This window comes from Bos indicus, chromosome 17 (genome assembly GCF_029378745.1).
Source record: "Bos indicus isolate NIAB-ARS_2022 breed Sahiwal x Tharparkar chromosome 17, NIAB-ARS_B.indTharparkar_mat_pri_1.0, whole genome shotgun sequence".
Lineage (NCBI taxonomy): Eukaryota > Metazoa > Chordata > Mammalia > Artiodactyla > Bovidae > Bos > Bos indicus.
The window spans coordinates 61,499,853-61,517,418 of NC_091776.1; the positions used below are offsets into that span (position 1 = coordinate 61,499,853).

Here is a 17,566-nt window from a genome sequence, read left to right on the forward strand (position 1 = left end):
AATGTAGTGTTTCAGCAAGGGGACACTCTGTCACCATGGGCTTGGTCCCGGCTTCACTGGAAGGCTCTCAGATCTCCTTCATGGGAAGCCAGGGGCTTGCCAAACCACAGTCTTGGGCATAATTCTAGAACGGAGGCCTTGGTCGGTGTAAAGAAACGCATTTCCTCAGCAAATGCGTTGGTAAATGATCATCACCATTAACTGAGCATGTGCCCTGTGTCAGGCACCATGATAATATTTTGCATGTGAATTAAACATTCCCAGAGAAGTGTGTGCTAAGTTATCCCTGTTCTTGCTGTCCTTCAGTCACTAAGTCGTGTCTGACTCTTTGCGACTGCCTGGAATGCAGCACACCAAACTTCCCTGTCCTTCACTATGTCCTGGAGTTTGCTCCAACTCATGTTCATTGGGTCGATGATGCCATCCAACCATCTCATCTTCTGTCACCCACTTCTCCTCCTGCCTCAATCTTTCCCGGCATCAGGGTCTGCAGAGGCTCAAATCAAAGGCACCTACTTCCTGTGTGTTCATAACATCATTTTCCATCCAGGAATAAAATGATCTGCAGAGCTTCCCCATTTTGCAGATGAGGAAATTGAGGAAGGAAGAGCTCAAGTGGCTTGCGTAAGGTCACACAGGGGATTAGAAATAGGGCTGGAATTTGAACCCAAGTCTCTCTGACTCTGGGGCCTCAGGGGTTAACTGCTGTGCTCTTCCACCACGTCACCAGATCAGGCAATGTAGCAGGACATGGGGGCAAAGCAGGGAGCCCATCTACCCTGTTCTTGAATGTTCAAGCTAGAATCCACTTAATTCACAGAGATCCCCTTAATTTACACCCAAAGGCAGCCCAGTTAACAGGGATAGATTCTGATATAAATCTAAATCAGCAAGTCGCAGTGTCTTCCCTGGAAATGTGGACCCTGGACTACAAAATTCCAAGCTCTCCAGCCTCATGGCCACAGAAGATGCAGAAAGAAACTGACTTGGGTGGGTGGGAGGAGCACTGTCTGCCATGTTCACTCACTCACTCAACAAATACTCTACTGCACACCTACTATGTACTAGGTCTGGGGATTCCATGGTGAACAAAACAGGTAACAATGTCTACACTCAGGAATCGTATCATCTGAAAGGGAGAGACACACAACAGTCAAACTCAGTGTAAAATACAAAGCGTGTTAGCTGGTGGGAAAGTGCTATGTAGGAAAAAGGTTGGAAGTTCTTGCCTCCAAGCAAGAATTTAACATCCATATCCTTCTGCAAGGATATCCTTTCTGCAAGGCTGAGGCCCCTTGTTGGTTGAAGTGAACACACACTCAAGCTCACACCCACACACTCACAAGACCTCCAGCCTGGACAACTCCTCACTCCTGATATATCTATTTAAAAGCAAAATAAAAACTCAGCCATGTAAGCAAGCCCCTCAAGACCTCTCCCCATTAGCAACCTACCCAGGAAGCTGATGGAGGGCGGAACACAAGCTGACTCCGCCTGTGCCAGGTTATCTGCCACTTGCCAACATCACCTCTGATCGCCCCAGCCCACCCTGAACAAAATGGTCTGCAGAGGCTCAAATCAAAGGCGCCCACTTCCTGTGTATTCAGAACATCATTTTCCTCCCAGGAATCTTGTTAACCCCCTGCTGAGTGGATGGGCGGGGAGATGAAAGGACACCCCAGTGCCCAACCAGTTGCAAGCAGTCAGCAAAGGCTGCTCCCCACTCTGCCCCAGGGAAGAAAGGTCTGGGAAGGAGGTGACATCTCGGTGACCCCTCCCACTTCCCATCTGAGGTTCAGTCTTGGAGGACCGATTGGTGGCCTCCCTGAGTCCTGGCAGTGGAAACTTCTACCCATGAACTGCACCCCCCAACCCCCAACACACACATACTCACTCTTCTCTTCTCCCAGGCACGACTCCCCTCTCACTTCCCCATCCATCCCTCCCAAGCCCACCCGCTAGCCCTCCCTCTCTCTCTAACACTGCCCTGGCTCACTGACGCTGTCACTCCCTGACACACACACGCCACACATCCTTCTTCCATCCCTTATGTGTTTTTGTTACCTCTGCCCTCCAAACTCCACTTTCCTCCCCCCCTACCATTCGTTAAATGCAAAGTATGCCCAGGCCACTTGATGCGAAGAACCCACTCATTGGAAAAGAACCTGATACTGGGAAAGACTGAAGGTGGGAAGAGAAGGGGATGACAGAGGATGAGATGGTTGGAATGGCATCACCAACGTGACGGACGTGAGTCTGAGTAAACTTCGGGGGTTGGTGATGGACAGGGAGGCCTGGCGTGCTGCAGTCCATGGTGTCGCAAAGAGTCGGACACGACTGAGCGACTGAACTGAACTGAATGCCCAGCCCTGGGCCAGGAATGACACAAGCATCACCTCACTCCTTACGACCGTCCTATGGGACAGTGATTTTTATTCTCCCCGTTCTAGAGAGAGCAAAGCAAGGCTCAGCGGGTGAAGCAACATGCATGGGAGCTGCAGCTGGGAAGCAGGGAGTGGGGATGCAACCCTGAGTGCTTGGCATCCAGACCCACCAGCTTAATCTCTGAAGCCTCACTCTCACGCTGGCTCCCCTTTAGGAAGGATTTCTCCCGTTCTCTCATATAGTTCATTTCAGGCGTGCGCTCTCTTTCCCGTACTGTGTCTTTGATGTAGACTTGCTCCCCCTTACCTCACCCTCAGCTGTATATTCTAGAACCTGCATGGCGTATGTCACTAGAACACATTTCTGTGCAGCCAAAATGGTGAGACAACTGGGCTCACACACACACACACACCTCCCCAGCCCAGATGCCCCCCTCCCCAGCCAGCCCCCAGCCCGCTCTCTCCTCTGTTCTTTTCTCCTCTCCTGGCTGTCTCATCTCCTGCACCAAGGATTCCGGCTCTGCCTGAGTGGGTGTCTCAGCGCGTCACAGATGACAAATCCCAAAGGCAGCCCTGCCCCGTGCCCTCCCCAAGCACCCCGCCCTGGGCAGCACGGCCCTCCCAGAATGGAGGGAAGCGCAGGGCCTCACCCGATTCGCTCCTGTTCCATCTCTTCCATCTTCTCAGCGCGAGCGATCACCCTGTTGATGATTTCCTTCTCCTCATCTGTCAGCTCTTCCTGTTTCCTCTGTCTGTCCGGCTGACCGCTGGGGTGGACAGACCATCCTGTCTGGAGCCTGAAAGGTAATATGGGAAGGCGTGAGGCTGGAGAGAAAGTAGGCTGTTGTGGTTAGGCTCTAGCCTCTGGAGTCTGGTAAACCTCAGTTCAAATCCCTTCAGGCAAAAGAATCCCAACCTCTCAGAGCCTCAGTTTGCTTATCTCTACAGTGGGACCCGTGGAGGCTTTGCAGGTGGCACAATGGTAAAGAATCCACCTGTCAATGCAGGAGACGCAGGAGATAGGGGTTCAAATCCTGGGTCAGGAATGTTCCTTTGGAGGAGGACATAGCAACCCACTCCAGTATTCTTGCCAGGAAAATCCCATGGACAGAGGAGACCAGTGGGCTGCAGTCCATGGGGTCGCAAAGAGTAGGACGTGACTGAGCAACTGAGCATACACACACACACACACACACAGTGGGGAACATATACATCCTTCATAGGGTTCTGCTGAGTTTATTTTTCTTAAGTGCTTAGCATGTGGCAGACACTCTTGACTTGACATTTGCAGGAAGTTCATGGAAACCTGGGCTTCCCCTGTGGCTCAGACAATAAAGAATCTGCCTGTAACGTGGGAGACCTGGCTTCTATCCCTGGGTTGGGAAGATCCCCTGGAGAAAGGAATGGCTACCCACTCCAGTATTTTGGCCTGAAGAATTCCATGGACAGAGAAGCCTGGCAGGCTACAGTCCATGGGGTTGCAAAGAGTCAGACACAACTGAGCAACTTTCACTTTTCATGGAAACCTGGAGGATAATGGTGTTCTCAGGAAAAGAGTCCAAACAGTAGACTTCTGCAACTGGAGTGGAAAAGATTCTTGGAGAGTGGTCTGAAGCCCTGGATCCCAGGTGGAATCCAACCCCTACCTGGCACAAATATGTTTAGTATGGGCCACAGAATTTTTTTTTTTTTTTCAAATTTAAACTAGTTGCCAACTAGTTTTATAAAAATCTCTCCATTTCACACAAACATCTAGATTTCCTGCCTCCAAAGCTCCTGTAGCATTTCAAGTTCCATCCTGTGCTCTTCTTGGCTTTTTTGTTTCAATAAAAAAGCAAATACTGACATGGACTTCCCAGGTGGTGCTAGTGGTAAAGAACCTGCCTCCCCACGAAGGAAATGTAAGAGATGAGGGTTTGTTTCCTGGGTTAGGAAGATCCCCTGGAGGAGGGCATGGCAACCCACTCAGTTATTCTTGCCTGGAGAATCCCATGGACAGAGGAGCCTGGCAGGCTACAGTCCATGGGGTGGCAAAGAGTTGGACACGACTGAAGCCACTTAGTAGCAGCAAATACTGACATAGTGCCTTCTGGAGGCCCACATTACTTCATTTAATCCTCACAACATTTCTACAAGGCAGGGATGGTTACTGTCTATTTTCTGGTGAGGAGACTCGGCTGTGGAGAAATTAGACAACTTGTCCGAGGTTGCACAGCTGGGAAGTGGCAGAGGTGGAATTCAGACCTGGGCAGCCTGCACACTTAACCTCCCCAATATGAGGTGAAATGAATGCCTATCTGTGTAGCCCCAGGGATGGTGCAGAGGATCAGAGCTGGGTAGAGAGCTAATGCTACAGTCTATGGCAAATTATCATTCTCTCCACTAATAATATCCTCCACCCCCCAGGCGCTGAGGGGCATTACCCAAGTGGAATGCAGGGCTCAACACCACTAGAAATTCTTGTCCCTGTTGGGGGGGAAAAATCAGTAATTACGAATCCCCTGGAGCCAGCACCCCATTAGCTGCCAGCCTCTATTACTTCCACTGCTCTAATCACGTCAGTAGGCATGAAATTGCCTTTTGACACTTAAAGTTGAAAATTAAAAGCCCTGTCTCCCCCTTCCTCCCTCCCCACCTCCTCTCACATCCTCCCACCTAAGATGGTTTGTTCAGAAGAGCAGAGAAGGAAGAGTTTGAAAGCAACTGGAAGCAGACGTCTTGCGAGAAAGAGGACGGAGCGGCTGGGGGAAACCCGGATGGAAACATACCTTGCTTTGGATCAGGGGCCTCTGGGGATGAACAAATGCTAAACATACTCAATGGAAGAAAGATCAATATGGCAGCCAGTCTACCATATGGTTCCCCGGGATATCTGCCTCCTGGTATTCACTCTCCCTGTGTTGTCTTCTTTCACACTGAATCCCAGCTGGTGTGGGTGTGACCGTGGGTGACTTCCTAGGCTAGGTCATGAAAGACATTTCAACTTCTGCCTTGGTCTCTTGGGTCATTCGGTCTAGGGGAAGTCAAATGCCATGTCATGAGGACACTCAAACATCCCTGTGGAAAGGAACTGAGCCCCCGCCCCCACATCCCCACCACCCAACAGCCAGCACCAACTTGCCAGTGACCCTCTAGCCCTTGTCAAATCTTCAGATGGCCTCAGCCTCAGCTGCCATATGACTGCAGCTCTGCCAGGACCACCTAGCCAAGCCACTCTCAAATATCTACCAACAAAATCTGCAAGAGGTAATAAGCAGTAACTGCTGTTTAAGCCACTGCGCTTGATGTGATTTGTTGTATAGCATTGTTGTTTAGCTGCTAAGTCGTGTTTCTTTGTGACCCCATGAACTTCAGTATGCCAGGCTTCCCTGTCCTTCTCTGTCTCCTTGAGTTTGCTCAAATCCATGTCCATTGAGTTGGTGATCCATCCAACCATCACGTCCTCTGTCGTCCCCTTCTCCTCTTGCCCTCAATCTTTCCCAGCATCAGGGTCTCTTCCAATGAGTCGACTCTTCACATCAGGTGGCCAAAATACTGGAGCTTCAGCTTCAGCACCATTAGATAATTGGAAAAATCAACCTAGCAGAGGATATAGACAGGGTGGAACAAAGCCCTACCTACAATGCCTATGTTCATTTTCGATTGTTGCATAACCAGTTATTACAAACTTAGGGGCTTTACACAACACACATTTATTATGTCACAGTTTTCATGTTGGGAGTCCAGGCACAGCTTTGGGTCCTCTGCGCAGCATCTTACAAGGCTGCAATCAGATGTCAGATGGGTCAGATTCCAGATGGCTCCAGATGGCTCACATTTCATCTGGAGGCTTTCTAGGGGAAGAATAAACTTCCAGGTAAATCTAGTTCATTTCCCAGCAACCATGTGACCTAGGACCCCAACTTCTTGTTGGCTGTTGGCAAGAGGTCACCTCCATGTCCTGGAGGCAGGCTGCAATTCCTAACCAAGCGGACTTCAATTTCATCCCATGGGCCACTTCCTTCATCAAGTATGCAAGGTGACTCTGCAGCTCCAGTCAAGTGAGACAGAGTCTTACATAACATGACGTAATCACAGAGCTGAGGTCCCATCCTGTTTGCAGTATTCCATAGGTTAGAAACACAACCCTGGTCCTGCCCACACTCAAGGTGAGGAGGTTACACAAAGACATGAACCCCAGGAGAGGAGGGCCATGGGGGATCACCCGAAAGCCTGTCTTACACCGCCTCCCTAGACGGGTCCTTCCAGCCTTGCTTGAATGCTCCCTGTGATGAAGACCTCACTCTCTCATAAGGAGCCTATGCAATTCTATTGGAAAGATCTTCCTCAAGGTATGCTAATATCCCTCAGCCTGATGTTTCTTCCCATCAGTTGCAAAGCATACATTGGACTCCTGCATGAGGAAGACCACCCATCCTTCCCAAAGAGCCTTAGTTACAACCTCATCCAGCCACCTCCCCAGGTCCCTCTGGTTTTCCATGGAAATGGATGTCTCAACTACCCCTCTTCTTCCTCCTTCATCCCCACTTCTCTTTCTTCATTCTCTTCTGATCCCCCTCCGCATATTAAAAGTGAAGCAAAATTGTTAGTTGCTCAGTCGTGTCTGACTCTTTGTGACCCCCATGGACTGTAGCTCACAAGTCTCCTCTGTCCACGGAATTCTCCAAGCAAGAATACTGGAATAGGTTGCCATTCCCTTCTCCGGGACATCTTCCTGACCCAGGGATCAAACCTGGGTCTTCTGCATTGCAGGCAGATTCTTTACTGTCCAAACCACCAGGGAAGTCTCCATGTATCTCCTGCCTTTAAAAAGCAGCTCAGGGACCAAGACAGAGCATACATGAGATGCTGGGCCATACACCCAGTAGAGACCCTTTCATGGACACATTCCTACAGCTCACAGTCTGGTCATGGGTATGGTCAGACCTGAAGTCAATGCCTCTAACCCCAACACATGACTCGCTGGGATTAGCACGCACAGGAAACACACGACTCCAGAAACACAAGCAGGAATAGGGGTCCCCAAGAGGCCCACCTAAGATAATTGCCTCCTTCTGCAGATGAGCAAAAGGCCTGCTGGAGCTCCCAGCATCCCTCCAGACCTTACCCACTCCCCGTCCTCTGCTCCAAAATACACAGTTGACAAACAACTCATCTAGTGTTTGAAAATGTCACCAATTGGTCCCAGTGGGGATTCGCAAGCCTCCTGTGGATTTTCATGTTTTAATTTCAAAAGCAAACAGAGGGAAACAAACTGGTTTTTCAAACCAAAGCCTTTGCTCTGAAGGGAGAGAATGGCCGTATCTGGGCCTCCTGTGGGCTGGCGAGCATTGTGAACATGGGGACCTTGAAAATACTCTAGTGACAAGAAGGTGGAACCCTCACTAAGGATTCGGGCTCCATGTCCTTAAGACCAAAGTCCAGTGTTGGGATCTCATTAAAGACCAAAAGTGAAAGTGAAAGTTGCTCAGTTGTGTCTGACTCTTTGCAACCCCATGGACTGCAGCTTGCCAGGCTCCTCTGTCCATGGAATTCTCCAGGCCAGAATACTGGAGTGGGTAGCCATTCCCTTTTCCAGGGGATTGTCCTGACCCAGGGATCGAACCCAGGTCTCCCACACTGCAGGCAGATTCTTTACCATCTGAGCCACAAGGGAAGCCAAAAGTGGAGACCAAAGTGTTGCCTCCTTGGACAAGTTCCTCAGAGCATTGTATTCAATCCAGTAAATGCCTAGAGGGCCTACTGCACACCAGCTTGAGTCCTCTTTGACCTAGTGGGGTTTAAGATCCAAATCCTGGGTCTGTTGCTTATTAGCAGTGTGCACTGGGGCCCCAGTCTGAATGTCTGTTTCAGATCTGTTAAGTGAGAAGGATTTCATGTCTGTTTACTGCCAGGACTCTCAGAGGCTACTCCTTTTTAAAAAAAAAAAATCATTTATTTCTTTGGCTGTGCCAGGTCTTAGCTGCATCCAGGACCCTTGATCCTCTATCTTCACTGCAGCATGTGGGATCTTTAGTTGCCAACTCTGTTGTGGCATGTGAGATCTAGTTCCCTGACCAGGGATCAGACCTGGGCCCCCTGCATTGGGAGTGAGAAGTCTTACCCACTTAGTCCCTCAGAGGCTACCCTTGACCCTCAGTGGCTGCATGTGGAAACACCCCTGGCTTAGTGGCTCAGGCAGGTCAGGGCGAAGAGGGCTGACCCATCTCCACTCTTATTCACATACTTAGGACAAGGCTTCCTGGAGAATTATGAAGGGCACCTGCCTCTTATTCCCCCATATAGTCTAAGCTGTTGTAGTTCCCTGAAGGGATCTCAAAGGGTTGCAGGTGAGTGGGCTGTGCAGGGACAGAGTAGACAGGGAACCAAGCCCTCCATCCTCACTTCAGCCCAGATGGCAATGCTGGGTTCCCACTAGCAAAGTAAGGATACCAGTTAAAAATAGAGTGAGCAAAAACAATTTTTAAGAATTTAATATTTAATAAAACCATGAGATCTAGTTTATTGCATTGGGGACCTCAATACTTCACCCTTCTAAGGATCCATGCCCTTTGCCATGTGGATTTCAAATTGCTTTCACCCAAAGGGCAGAGTCTATTTCTCAACCCTTGAATCCATATGGAATTGTGGCTTACTTTGGCCAATGAAACACAGGGGAGAGATGGGCCATCCTGGGGCTAAGCCTGAAAAACCCTTGTACGTTTCTATTTACTTTCATCACTGAAACAAAAAGCTCAGGACAGGATGAGAGGCATGCAGAGCTGAGTCATTCCAGCCACAGCATCTTAGATCAGCCTACAGTTTGATGCACAAGAGAGCCCAGCCAAGATCAGCAGAGCCACCAGCCAGGCCCAGATTCCAGAAAATAAGTCATCATTGTTCTATGCCACTGAGTTTTTTTTTATAATTGTTTATTTTTAATTGGAGGATAATTAATTTACAACATTGTGTTGGTTTCTGCCCTATATCAACATCAATCAGCCATAGGTCTATGTATGTCTCCTCGCTCTTGAATCTTCTTCCCACCTTCTACTCCATCCCACCCCTCTAGGTTGTCACAGAGCATCAGATTTGTTACACAGCAAAAGATAACTGATACACTATTCACTGTGGCGACAACAACAAAGTGAATCTTGCTAAACTCGCTACATTTACTTTATAGTTTGGTATTATTTTAACTTACAGTTGTACCATGATACATTTAATGCTTTTAGCCACTAAAGAACTTTATCCAGCTCCACTCTTTATCTATCTTATATATTTAGCTTCTGAATAAAATTGTATTCACAGAAAGAATTTTGCTGCTAATAAAAGTCTAAAGATCACTGCAGTTGACCTGCTCATTTTCCAGACGCCCAACCCTCAAAGGAGGGAAGGGAATTGCCAAGAGAGCTGTGTGGGGAGGATATGGTCAGAGGCTCAAGAAACCAGCATTCTGGGTGCGCTTCATCTGTGACCTGAATGTAGCTGCTCAGGTGCATCTAGAGACTGTTGGAAGGAACCCTCCCCAACAAACCAGCACCAGTGGCCTCTAATACAAAAGGAAACTAGTCCTGACTCCAGGTGGAAGCCCCTCACAGGTGTTCCCCACCCGCCGAAACACTGCAAAGCGCAGACTCCCAGCTTCTTCCTGCCTCCTACCTTGATTCTTCGTTTCATACACACAATAGTCACGTAATAAATACCCACCAGATGTCTCTATTAATATATTATAACTCCCCAAAGGAGTGGGATGATGGAAATGCTGTCAGGGCATGAAGGCTCTGAAGCATTAAACAGCGGTGGTGTGCAGAAAATTAATCCTTTTTCTTTTCTTTCTTCTTATCCCCTCCCTTCCCCCAGGATGCCGACAGAAGCAGGTGTCAGCAGGAAGTCTCTTTACAGCTCAGAGAATGAGATTTTAATGAATCCTGAAGGGGAGGGTGTGGAAGGAGGGACATCCACAACACAGAACATTTTATCCAAGTCCTGCTGGTATAAAGGCCCTTTTGGATGAGATTTACCCCTACCAGACTCAAGGGGGTGCCACAAGGATGCTGTGGTTCCCTAACTCCCTTCAGAAAGCTAAGGGGATCTCGGGATCCTGGTAATCTTTTAAACCAGCCTGAGTTCCATTCAGCTTTCCTAAAATCCCATGCTCTCTCTCCTATTTAGACTTTGTGTATGCTGTTCCCTTACCTGGAACTCCTCTGTCTCTTCTCTATCTTGTACCTCCTTTACACAATCTCAGCTTACACAATACTTCTTCCAGGAAACTTCCCCATCATTGTACTCCCACAGGACACTGATCTGCTATTATAGCTCCTTGCACAATAAAGTGTATTTGTTGGTGACTATTTGTTTGTAAACCCTTTTGGGGTGTGGACCTACCAGAAGCAGAAGATATTAAGAGGAGGAGGCAAGGATACACAGAAGAACTATACAAAAAAGACCTTAATAACCCAGATAACCATGATGGTGTGATCACTCACCTAGAGCCAGACATACTGGAATGTGAAGTCAAGTGGGGCTTAGGAAGCATCATTATGAACAAAGCTAGTGGAGGTGATGGAATTCCAGCTGAGCTATTTCAAATCCTAAAAGATGATGCTGTGAAAGTGCTGCACTCAATATGCCAGCAAATTTGGAAAATTCAGCAGTGGCCACAGGACTGGAAAAGGCCAGTTTTCATTCTAATCCCAAAGAAAGGCAATGCCAAAGTTTGTTCAAACTACCGCACAATTGCACTCATCTCACATGCTAGCAAAGGAATGCTCAAAATTCTCCAAGTTAGGCTTCAACAGTACGTAAATTGGGAACTTCCAGATGTTCAAGCTGGATTTAGAAAAGGCAGAGGAACCAGAGATCAAATTGCCAACCTCTGCTAGATCACAGAAAAAGCAAAAGAATTCCAGAAAAACATCTACTTCTGTTTCACTGACTGCACTAAAGCCTTTGACTGTGTGGATCACAACAAACTGTGGAAAATTCTGAAAGAGATGGGAATACCAGGCCACCTGACCTGCTCCTGAGAAATCTGTATGTAGATCAAGAAGCAGTTAGAAATGGACATGGAACAATGGACTGGTTCAAAATAGGGAAAGGAGTATGTCAAGGCTGTATATTGTCACCCTGCTTATTTTAACTTAATGCAGAGTACATCATGCGAAATGTAGGGCTGGATGAAGCACAGGCTGGAATCAAAATTGCAGGGAGAAATATCAATAACCTCAGATATGCAGATGACACCACTCTTACGGCAGAAAGCGAAGAGGAACTAAAGAGCCTCTTCATGAAGGCAAAAGAGGAGAGTGAAAAAGCTGACTTAAAACTCAACATTCAAAAGCTAAGATTATGGCCTCTGGTCCCATCATTTTGTGGCAAATAGATGGGGAAACAATGGAAACACTGACAGACCTTATTTTCTTGGGCTCCAAAATCACTGCAAATGGTGACTGTAGCCAAGAAACTAAAAGTCACTTGCTCCCTGGAAGAAAACCTATGACAAACCTAAACAGCATATTAAAAATCAGAGACATTACTTTGCCAACAAAGGTCCATATAGTCAAAGCTATGGTTTTTCCAGTAGTCATGTATGGATGTGAGAGTTGGACCATAAAGGAAGCTGAGTGCCGAAGAACTGATGCTTTTGAGTTGTGGTGTTGGAGAAGACTCTTGAGAGTCCCTTGGACTGCAAGGAGATCAAACCAGTCAATCCTAAAGGAAATCAGTCCTGAATATTCATTGGAAGGACTGATGCTGAAGCTGAAGCTCCAATACTTTGGCCACATGATGTGAAGAACAGACTCATTTGAAAAGACCCTGATGCTGGGAAAGATTGAAGGCAGGAGGAGATGGGGACGACAGGATGAGATGGTTGAATGGCATCACCAACTTGATGGACATGAGTTTCACAAGCTCTGAGAGTTGGTGATGGACAGGGAAGCCTGGGGTGCTGCAGTCCATGGGGGTCACAGAGAGTTGGACTCTACTGAGCAACTGAAATGAACTGAACTGAAACCCTTCTAGACATCCACTCAGACTTTGACTAACCTTGTATTCCTGATGCTTAGCAGAGTATGATACATACTAAGCACTGCTGCTGCTGCTAAGTCACTTCAGTCGTATCCAACTCTGTATGACCCCATAGACAGCAGCCCACCAGGCTCCCCTGTCCCTGGGATTCTCCAGGCAAGAACACTGGAGTGGGTTGCCATTTCCTTCTCCAATGCATGAAAGTGAAAAGTGAAAGTGAAGTCTCTCAGTCGTGTCCAACCCTCAGTGACCCCTTGGACTGCAGCCTTCCAGGCTCCACCGTCCATGGGATTTTCCAGGCAAGAGTACTGGAGTAGGGTGCCATTGCCTTCTCCGATACTAAGCACTGGGTATCTGTTAATGAAAGGAAAAAGGGAAGGGAGGGAGAGGGAGAAGGAGAGGATGGAGAGCATGAAGGAGGGAGGGAAGGAGCATGAATATATATCCTACCTTTCAACTTTCAGCATTCAGGAAGCCTAACGTGCTTAGGACCCTCTAAAGTCATGAACGTCTCTCTTGCAATCTTCGTATTTATAATCAGATATCTCAGCATCTCTACTAGCATGTCTGAATTATATCAGTCCAGTTCAGTTCAGTTCAGTACTCAGTCATGTCCGACTCTTTGCAACCCCATGAGCTGCAGCACTCCAGGCCTCCCTGTCCATCACCAACTCCCGGAGTCCACCAAAACCCATGTCCATTGAGTCAGTGATGCCATCCAACCATCTCATCCTCTGTTGTCCCCTTCTCCTCCAGTCCTCGATCTTTCCGAGCATCAGGGTCTTTTCAAATGAGTCAGCTCTTGTCATCAGGTGGCCAAAGTATTGGAGTTTCAGCTTCAACATCAGTCCTTCCAATGAACACCCAGGACTGGTCTCCTTTAAGATGGACTGGTTGGATGTCCTTGCAGTCCAAGGGACTCTCAAGGGTCTTCTCCAACACCACAGTTCAAAAGCATCAATTCTTCAGTGCTCGGCTTTCTTTACAGTCCAACTCTCACATCCATACATGACCACTGGAAAAACCATAGCCTTGACTAGACGGACCTTTGTTGACAAAGTAATGTCTCTGCTTTTTAATATGCTGTCTAGGTTGGTCATGATTTTCCTTCCAGGGAGTAAGCGTCTTTTAATTTCATGGCTGCAATCACCATCTGCAGTGATTTTGGAGCCCCAAAAAATAAAGTCAGCCATTGTTTCCACTGTTTCCCCATCTATCTGCCATGAAGTGATGGGACCAGAGGCCATGATCTTAGTTTTCTGAATCTTGAGCTTTAAACCAACTTTTTCATTCTCCACTTTCACTATCATCAAGAGACTTTTTAGTTCTTCTTCACTTTCTGCCATAAGGGTGGTGTCATCTGCATATCTGAGGTTATTGATATTTCTCCCAGCAATCTTGATTCCAGCTTGAGCTTCCTCCAACCCAGCGTTTCTCATGATGTACCCTGCACATAAGTTAAATAAGCAGGGTAACAATATACAGCCTTGACACACTCCTTTTCCTGTTGCTTCCTGACCTGCATACAGGTTTCTCAAGAGCCAGGTCAGGCGGTCTGGTATTCCCATCTCTTTCAGATATACTCACAATATTCATAAAAAGATACTGTCTGACCATAAGTTTACCAACCAACAACAGAAAATGTAGAACACAAACACTATATATACACACACACACACACACACACACACACACACACACACACACACACAAGGGTAAGGTTAGATTGTAATCCACCCCTTCCTCTGACTTTGTTTGGTGCTTTACAGAAGTTATGACCAACCTAGACAGCATATTAAAAAGCAGAGACATTACTTTGTCAACAAAGGTCCGTCTACTAGTCAAGGCTATGGTTTTTCCAGTGGTCATGTATGGATGTGAGAGTTGGACTGTAAAGAAAGCCGAGCACTGAAGAATTGATGCTTTTGAACTGTGGTGTTGGAGAAGACTCTTGAGAGTCCCTTGGACTGCAAGGACATCCAACCAATCCATCTTAAAGGAGACCAGTCCTGGGTGTTCATTGGATGGACTGATGTTGAAGCTGAAACTCCAATACTTTGGCCACCTGATGACAAGAGCTGACTCATTTGAAAAGACCCTGATGCTGGAAAAGATTGAGGGCAGGAGGAGAAGGTGATAACAGAGGATGAGATGGTTGGATGGCATCACTGTCTCAATGGACATGGGTTTTGGTGGACTCTGGGAGTTGGTGATGAACAGGGAGGCCTGGCGTGCTGCGGTTCATGGGATTGCAAAGAGTCAGACATGACTGAGTGACTGAACTGAACTGAACTGAACCTTTCCCATGCATCTCATTTGATCGCACCACCTCCCAGTGAAGGTGGAAGGGCAGGATTAACATAGCTAGGAGCTTTGTGCATGCTCAGTCACTAAGTCATGTCCGACTCTTTGCAACCCCATGGTCTGTAGCCCTCCAGACTCTGTCCATGGGATTTTTCAGGCAAGAATACTGGAGTGGTAGCCGTTTCTTCCTCCAGAGAGTCTTCCCAGCCCAGGGATTGAACCTGTGTCTCCTGCTGCATTGGCAGGTAGATTCTTTACCACTGAGCCACCTGGCTTAACATACCCATATTATAAAGGAGATGGCCAGGGTTCAAGGAAGTGACACTGAGTCCCAGAGCAGAACTTAGACCTGGGTGTTCTGAGGCCAGGCTCAGTGCTCTGCTTGTGGATCTGTGATAACTCCCCTACCATGGGGAGAGTAAAATGACCTTCCTTTAGTCTCCCGATGTGTACACACAACCAAAACCCCATCTGCTTTGCAGCCTAACTGTTCATTTATTGGACCCAGCATCCAATCCGTCATGCATATTTAGGAAATGAATCTAATTTAAAACAAAAGTTATGAGCAAAGATGAGACCTCGGAGTCAAAGGCATTTCATTGGGAAATCAGGCTGACCTCCCATGAGATGACAGAGACCATGTGTTTAGCATATAACTTCCCACAAGCTCTGTTCTGTTCTTCGTCATCTTTGATTAATGACAGCACTCATTTGAGTTAATATTTTCTTTACCTAAGAACAGTGTTCCCAGGAAAAATGCAAAAGAAACAGAAGGTGGTTAATAAACTTGCTGAATCCCACAAGCTGCTAACAAAAATTAAATTGAGGGCTCCCCTAAGGAATGTTTTCCATCCTTTTATCAAGAATTTTTTTCTTGAAATTTCATATTTTTTTCTCAAGAGGGGTGTGCTTTTTTTTTTAACAACTTGGATTTTTTTTTTAGATATATAAAACATGTTAGTTCCTTTTTGAACCAACTCTCCTTAGGGGCAAGCCACTTTCATCAGAAAAGAGGTAAAATTCAGTCTGTAGAAAAATAAAAGTATCATAAAATACTCACTGCTCTTTATCACTGAAGGTAGGCAAAGAAAGGAGAGAAAGAAAAAAAATGAATAAAGTTAGGGAGAAAAAACACCTTGTAACAGTATCAGCACCAGATGCAACAACCACACAGTTCAGCTTAAATGACAATGACCTACTTCCATTGTTATCATTATTATCTTATTTTAGCACATCTAAAACATGGTTGCTGTAGGGTTGTATATTCACAGCTTTGATGAACATGACCCATCAGTTCAGTTTATTAATTAACCCATCTGATCATTTATGCATTTGAATAATATTTTTTTGGCACTAAAGAGGAATCATTTAATGATAACAAGGCCACCACCATTCTTGTTTTCTGTTGTTTCAAACACCGAGGGTTAAGGAGCACACTGTTATTGTTTAGTAACTAAGTCGTGTCTGACTCTTTGTGACCCCATGGACTGTAGCCCGCCAGGCTTCCCTGTTCATGGGATTTCCCAGCAAGAATACTGGACTGGGTTGCCATTTCCTTCTCCAGGGGATCTTCCCAACTCAGGGATCGAACCTGCATCTCCTGCATTGGCAGGTGGATTCTTTACCACTGATCTACCAGGGAAGTTCTAAGGAGCATGTTAAGAAAGGGCAAAGAGCCCTGAACAGTGGTTGGATCATCCAAAAGCAGAACTCACAGTGCCCCATTTTGGGGAAGCAAGTCCTTCCATTCTAAAAAGAAGACCAGCCTCTCCATTTACTAGTCATGCTACCACAGACATGTCACATCTTCCCTTTGTGCCTCGGTTTCCACCTCTGGTCTCTGCCACTCTCAGGCTTGCAGACTTGAAAGCCACAGCGAATAATCAACTATCAGAGACAGCATTTCTCCCCATGTATCCCCAACATAGAGAACTGAATCCCTGCTCTACCCATGCAAGAAAGAAATACATTCTCTCCTTTCAAACACAATCACAATTGTCTTCCAAACACCATCGTTGGATTCAAGGAGACTGAGAGAGGAAGGCATTTGAAAATCACAAAGGCAGTAAGTGTATCTGGCTAGCCAGCAGTTAATTAAGACTAGATTTCTTAATTTACTGGAGAAAGACATTAGAGAATCATCTGCATTAGCACATCATCACTGCTGCAGACTAGATAGCATGTGTGATGACTATAATTCACTCATTAACATTTATTGGAAAATAATTTTAATATCTGAAGAAAATGCAGTAGCAATCAAGCCAGCCAGATGCATTAGGAATGCCAAGATGTTTCACAGAAGCCCGGGAGCACTTTAAGGAAATAGCATCCAGACTGCTTGAATAATTCTAATTTAATTGTAAGGCAAATTGTTTGGCTTCATATTGACTAAAGTAAACTGTGATGGATGGGGTTTTAATTAACTGACATTTCTTAAATAAAATAAATACTTTACCCCATCCACCTTCAGGCAACTGTTTATAGAGAGACAGTTTTTGGCTGATAAGATATTCTTTGCCAAATGAGTTTAGTATCAAGAGAACGTTCATGGGAAGGGCTTGGAAACCAGAAGTTTCCTTTCAAAACGGAAACCAACAGAGTTCAATAATGTCTTCAAAACTGTTAAACTCGTAGAACTAGAGGAGGTTTTAGGTGGAAACAGTAAACAGGGACTTTTGCTTCAGAGAATACAAGTGGACTACATATTCTGAAAGACCCTCATCAATATATAATTAGGACCTTGGTAATTAAGGGCAAATCTTATTAACACAGTTCTAGGATTGCTAGCGGAGAAGGCAATGGCACCCCACTCCAGTACTCTTGCCTGGAAAATCCCATGGACGGAGGAGCCCTGGTTGGCTACA

General features: G+C 46.5%; 1 protein-coding gene across 7 annotated transcripts in view; it reads right to left on the reverse strand.

The window, feature by feature from the left end:
* Window positions 1-17,566, reverse strand: part of RPH3A (rabphilin 3A) — a 276,958-nt gene that overhangs the window by 45,488 nt on the left and 213,904 nt on the right. For 6 of the 7 annotated variants that reach the window (XM_070769651.1, XM_070769652.1, XM_070769650.1 and 3 more), the window contains exon 4: window positions 3,035-3,181. In XM_070769651.1, the coding sequence (XP_070625752.1) occupies window positions 3,035-3,181 (147 nt within the window). Of the gene's footprint in view, window positions 1-3,034; window positions 3,182-5,152; window positions 5,391-17,566 lie in introns of those variants that run through there. The other variant, XM_070769654.1, reaches the window with a different exon arrangement.